The sequence below is a fragment of the Erythranthe guttata genome, chromosome 1, assembly GCF_056151865.1.
Source record: "Erythranthe guttata isolate IM_541 chromosome 1, IM_541, whole genome shotgun sequence".
In the NCBI taxonomy this organism is placed as follows: Eukaryota; Viridiplantae; Streptophyta; class Magnoliopsida; order Lamiales; family Phrymaceae; genus Erythranthe; species Erythranthe guttata.
Window position 1 is genome coordinate 9,027,967 of NC_142533.1, and position 6,439 is coordinate 9,034,405.

At 33.6% G+C, this 6,439-nt stretch overlaps 1 protein-coding gene across 1 annotated transcript; it reads right to left on the reverse strand.

The window, feature by feature from the left end:
• Positions 1 to 3,272: 3,272 nt before the first annotated feature.
• LOC105978083 (Ribosomal protein L19 family protein) lies at positions 3,273 to 6,204 on the reverse strand. Its single transcript, XM_013003494.2, has 5 exons — positions 6,064 to 6,204; positions 5,664 to 5,963; positions 4,483 to 4,569; positions 4,246 to 4,379; positions 3,273 to 3,663 (listed from the first exon to the last, which is right to left on the reverse strand). The coding sequence occupies exons 1-5, from the start codon at positions 6,085 to 6,087 to the stop codon at positions 3,555 to 3,557; spliced, it is 654 nt and encodes a 217-aa protein (XP_012858948.1). The 5' UTR covers positions 6,088 to 6,204; the 3' UTR covers positions 3,273 to 3,554.
• Between the last annotated feature and the right edge of the window lie 235 nt (positions 6,205 to 6,439).

Below are 6,439 nucleotides of genomic sequence, written 5' to 3' on the forward strand. Positions count from 1 at the left end.
TAAGTTGAATCGAACTACACCCAACAAAGCCAACTCTTTAAGGGCTATTCGTTTCAAGGCCGAATTACAGTCTCCTATGAAAACACACCCTCTGCTGCTAAGTATTGTCGCCACTATCACTCCAAGACGATGGTCCGAACCTGTTAAAAACTCATCTTCCACCATCCATATCCGTTACATATGCGACCGTAAAATGGGGAGAGATGAAGTTTTTTATTGAGCTTTGGTAAACATGTGTGCAATTTGTATATGATCATGGAGGTTGATGATTAAATAATGATTGATATGGAAGTAGAAAGAAGAGAATGAATGATTTTGGATTTGAAGGAGATTTTGTGAACCTTAATTTTATGTGCTAGTATGAAGTTCTGTGATGGGAATAAGAGAGATATTATAGTTCTACAAATGGAGGTTTCCACCACGTCCGTCCCCATCTTCCACTATGAGAGAAAAGAGGAGCAGTTATTTCAGAAAAGAAAAACCGCCATAAAAAAATGAAAAAAGAAAATAGAAAGGAGTAACTTCCATGGGAAGTGGAAAGAATAGTTGGAAAGAAATTAAAGAAAACAGAAAAACGTGCGATTTTGAGGTTTAATAAGTTTTTTGTTGTTACTTTTTTTTCATTATTTGAACTGTATGGACCGGCAAAATAAAATCTAAAAAAAAACTATTAAAATAGAAAATGACCAAAATGTCCCTAGGTTTAGGTCTAAGGTTACAGGTCAAAATATCTTCCTTTTATATATAAGATTTAAACTACAGTATTTATATAAATTTAATAATAAAAATTCATTCAGCAGAAGATTATATACACTAAATTTAAATAAAATAAAATTGGTCGCTAAAAAATAAAACAATTAATAAATAAAACATCTAAAGAAAATAAAACATGTAAACATAATTAGATAAATAAAAGACTGGTGTTGAAAAAATTATTCACTGATTGGTCTGAATAGTAAAAAAATTCTAATTAGAAAATTAATATAACAAATAATAATTATAAAAATATTTGAGTCCTTGTTGTAGCACAAATATTTTTTTTTTATTAAAACACAGTCAGCACTCGCGCCCAAACCGGGCGCGGAAAGTTGTGTTGGGCGCCCAAACCGGGCGCGGGAAGTACTTTTCCGCGCCCAAACCGGGCGTGAATCGAGCTTTGTTGCACCCAGTTTGGTCGTGAAATGTATTTTTCGGCGTCCAAATTGGTCGTGAGTCGCGTTTTCGCGATTTAAAGAACAAAAACGAACAAATTTTACCTCATTGGGTTCCGTATCTCGATCCTCATTCGACGCACTCATTTTTCTTTGCAAATCGCTACAATAACATGGGTTTTGGAACGATTTCTAATATAAAAGCTATTTAAAATAAAATTGTAGAGAGAGAAACATAAGTAGAGAGTGGATTTTTTAAACCCTCAGTCGTAATTTTGCTACCGCGAATATCACCTTCCTTAATTCATCATAAATCCAAATATTGAGACCACACACACATAACCAACCTTCATGAACATAATTCATTGTGTAGAAATGGAGAAAACAAAGAGGTGTGACGGTGTGGAAAAATGAGTATGTTGCGCCTACTACCTACAAATTTCCAATTCATTACATTTTCAAGAAAACAATTGACCATGTGTATTAGTTGGTCATATAAGTAGGTACACGTCATACTTCCATCCAAACTAGCAACAAATCTAATGGTAGGACGAAAATTGAAACAAAATGACATCATCAGAGACAACTATTGTAACTCAAAAATATTTAGGAACAGTATTGAAAAAGTGAATAAAGTTTGAGGACGAAAAATATAATTTCTCCATATAGAGAGAAGAAAAAAGGGTATTCCTATCTAATTCCTCTAAAAATTTTGAGAACACCAAATGAAAAACAATTCTTATTTTATTTTTATCAATGGGGGATATATTTTATGCTTTCATTTTTAATGTAGGCTTGATAGATCACTGTTAGAAGCTTTAATAAGAAGCATTTTTATTTTGTTTTTATTAATTCTCCAAAATAAAATTGTAATTGTTAAACTTTTGAATTCATTTTCGCAAAGCAATTTCAAAAGTTTCTCTCTCTTTTAGATATGATGTGACTGGTAAAAAAATGTCTTCACTAATAAACAAATAATCATTAATTTTTTTTTCTCTCCTTTCAAAATTTTCTTCTAATGTACATTTATCTAACATCTTTAAACATGATTTGACTACTGCAATTTATTTTTTCTCCTTCTAAAATATAAACAAACATTACTTTTATTCTCAAATTTTTCCCCCAAAACTTATTTTTGCAAAATGAAATCAAAATAAGTTTCCTAACACTGCCTAAGATCATAGCTCTTTATCAATGTAGATCATATTTTATGCTTTCATTATCAAATGTAGGGTTGTGACTGGGTTGGGTCGGTCGATCACCAACCTAAAAACCGACTCATCTGACAAACCAAATTCGCTCAAATTTGGAAACATCGATCCAACCTTTGTGGGTCGGTTGATGGTTGACAATCAAATATTTGGTTGTGATATGTGTCGGTTGATGGTTATGCCCGCTACACATTATGCCTAGTGCCACTCACCATGATCGTTTATCAGTTCAAAATAGTTAATAGCAATTCGACGAAAAAATATAATTCCAAAATTATAGTGGAAGATTTATGTCAACATTTTTTCCTCATTCATTTTTTTTATTTAATTTAAAATGCTAATTATTTTGGTAATTTCAATACTCACTTATAAGAGAAAAAAACGCCCATCATTTTAAATTTTTTAATAAAATTTTACTACTATAGTTGGTTGACTGGTAATTATCGATCAACCGACTTTTTGATAATATTAGAAACCATCAACCAATCCATTACAGATGGGTTGGTCGAAATTTCAGATCAGATCCAATGAATCGGTTAAAAATTTATTATCCGCCTAAAAATATGATCAGTAATGAATGACTGCTGGGTAAAAATCAACCCAGTCCCGGCCCTAATCAACTGTATGCTTGTAACCATTTTCAGTTTAGGCTTGATTGACCAGTCTTGCAAGCTTTACAATTCTAAACCAAACAAATTTCTTTATCGATGTAGACTATATTTTATGCTTCTACTTTTAAAGATATGTTTATAACTAAGGTTATTCTACCTTCATAACAACAAATTCATTTTAAATATTTCCCATTTGAAATCATTTCATTTCAAATTCTTCGATCCCAATGCACCCTAAGAGTTGAGATCACGCAGTTTAATTAATTTCACGAAAAAAAGATAAAATCCATCCACCTTCATTTCCCATAACTGCGGTTTCCCATTTTTCACTTGAGCAAATAGGAGCTTAAGACATTCAGATATCAATATAACCAAGACGAAGCAGAATAGCAATGGCTGAGGCTTAGAAGCTATAAGTAAAATCCAAATAACGAGAAACAAACAAAAAATGGTAATTCGAGTAGTTACAACTAAATAACAAAACATGGAATTTCCGTAAAACTCAGATCTAAGGTCAGCCACAACAACAAGATATCAGCCCCGGAGAGGTAAAAAAAGAGATTGTGGATTGCAATACTCTTTCACTTGAAAGTGGAAAGCCTTGGAAGCTTATCTCGCAAATAGTATAACCTTGCTCTTCGGACTTTCCGGTGGCTCAGTACTCTTATCTCTTTAATATTTGGTGAATATCTGCATAAAAAGGACACAAGATAATCAAGTTCAGTATCCATGATCTTGATATAATATAGAAATTACAAATGTTTACGATAAGAATAATCCGATGGAAAATGACTGTTATAAGAATAGCCTATCCTAACAAAGTGCTTCAGTATAGTCTAAAAACAGGCAGTTATTTTCGATAAGACCATTCAAATGCACCTGTTACAAGTTGGTCTTGTCAACAATTGGATTCGCAATTATTTATGATAAATCACTATGAAAATGAGAAAATGGCAGCACAGATTTCACTTCAAAGAGTTCTTTGGTAGTGCAATACAATAATATAAAGCCACACTGCAATTTGCTTATCCACGCCACTACTGCTAGGGATATGTATTTGTTAAATCAAATTACTCCTAGAATTTGTAATCGAAAAGATGAAAAGATTGAAAGTCTATGGTTATTTGTCATGTGTTATGCAATTGACTCTTTTATTTAGCAGATACAAAAGCAAAAATGGTAAACGGGAAATTAAAAGACGCATGATGACCACATGTTGTTAAAAATGTGAAATGACCCTTTGAGACTGTCTTCTTAAGAGTGAATACTTACACAGGGAACACAATTTCAACTCCAACACCAGCAATGACACGTCGAATCCGGATTGTTGTGTGGATGCCAGCATTTTGCTTTGATATAACTATACCTTTATACACAGACAACCTGCGCTTATTCTCTGGAACTTCCTGTAAATAAAATAAGAATTCCCAAATTTAAATATTACACAGTTTCGATAATTTGGTAAATATCATTAGAACCTATATAAATCGAAAATACATGAAGTGTTACCAGTTTGATTTCCACAACATCCCCTGTACGAAGATCTGGAGTAGGCCTTGTCTTATCTGATGCTTCAATTGCTCTTTTGTTCAATATCTGTTTTATGACAACCGCAAAAGTGGAAACCTTAGACAACAATAAACAATTCAATTCTATTCTATTTCCAAGAACTCGGAGATAACAAAAAGCCTATATAATAGATGAAAGACTGGATAAAGGAATTAGATTCCGTACTAAAACGAGCAGGACAGTTTACTGATTTAAATGTAAAGCAACGAAAGTTATTTCCTAATATTAGACAATTGTTAACACAATGCTTATTAAATCCCAAACGTTGATAACCGAAATGCATAAAATATGAATTTTTGACACGTTGGATCATAATTGAGATTAAAAAGGTCAGTTAACTCTTCACCTAGTCATAGTTCATACTTCATAGTTAGTTCAATATTATATTAACTTAAATGAACTTCACTATAACTTCAGTTAATAAGACGATTTAAGAAGCTAATGAATGAATTGAAACATAAACTCAACAGCTGTTACATAAAATTTACTGAAGTTTTACATAAGATTGTGATTGTGGTACATTTTGTGCTTGAGTACTTCATCAAAAGCATTTTGTATATTCCACCAGAGTTCTTCATTACTTCCTATCTGACATAGCTAAAAGAGTAATCAACTAGGTTACTTTTGTTATTCGTAATCCACGTGACATACTAAACACCACATGCCGATCCCATTCTTTCAGACAAAATTCATATCTCCTTTATCTTCAGAAATTCGAAACATATCACTATTTATTTTCTCAGTTGAACTGACAAGAATGAGGTATGAGCGTGCTTCAAGGTTTATTCCGAAGTTCATCCACTTATATAGAAGCCGAATAAGCCAGAAACGTTTCGTGCTAATTGGGAAATTGATAATAATAACAACTCCGACGCACATACAATATTGAACACGGCATGCCGATCCATTCTAGATGCAATTCCATACTCAATTCTTTTATACAGATATCACCATATCTACTACTGGTTGAAAACAGAATTTCAAGTCCATTTAGCACTCATAAATTATTCATTCAAGAAATAGGATGCCAGCCAAGAAATTCACCACTGACAAAATTTAGAGGAAATGGAATTTAATTTCCAACAGTTGATATCAAATGAATGGAAAATGAGAAAGATTACCCCCATAATATCTCCAAGCTTGGTTCTGGGTGGTGCACGTGGCAAAACTTCAGCCTCTTCAGCTTCCACATTATCACCGCCTTCTTCAATTTCCACTTCCACTTCAGCATTTGATTCTTCTTCAGCCTTCACAACGAAAGACCAATTTTTACCCCTTTCTGATAAACTGAAGCCATAAGAACTCGTCGGAACCCTAGACACCAATCCTCCGGGGCAGGGGCGCCGCCGTGACACCGCTGCCGAAAACGCCAGGTTATTCGACCGGCACTCGAACGTACTTCTAGGAACCATGAACAAGGCCTGTAAGAATTACAAAACATGAAGGAAATTAATACTGAATAGTGTTATCTACAATCCAGAATACAAAATGGATGAACAAAGAGGAGAAAAACGAGGGTACCTGGTGAAGAAAGCTGGAGGCCATGGTTGAAGGTATGTTAGCTTCTTCAATATGTGATTTCAGAGAGGATAGAAATTCATGGAGTGATGCAGTAATTCAGATAATATGATTTTTAGAGCAATACAGAGTGGTAGCCTTATCCGAAGTATTTCTTTTTAAAGATTGAAATTGTTTCAATTTTGCACCTTCAACTCTGGTACCTTATTCGTTTTGGTCCCTGTAATTTAGTCCATATCGATTTTGGCCACCAAACTTTTAAAAACCTTCCTATAATACCTGGCTTTCACTAAGAAGTAGCACTTACATAGATGCAGTGGGTCCACTCCTGTGCAACAGCCTGCAAACTAGACGAGACGAGACGAGACGAGAGATGTAA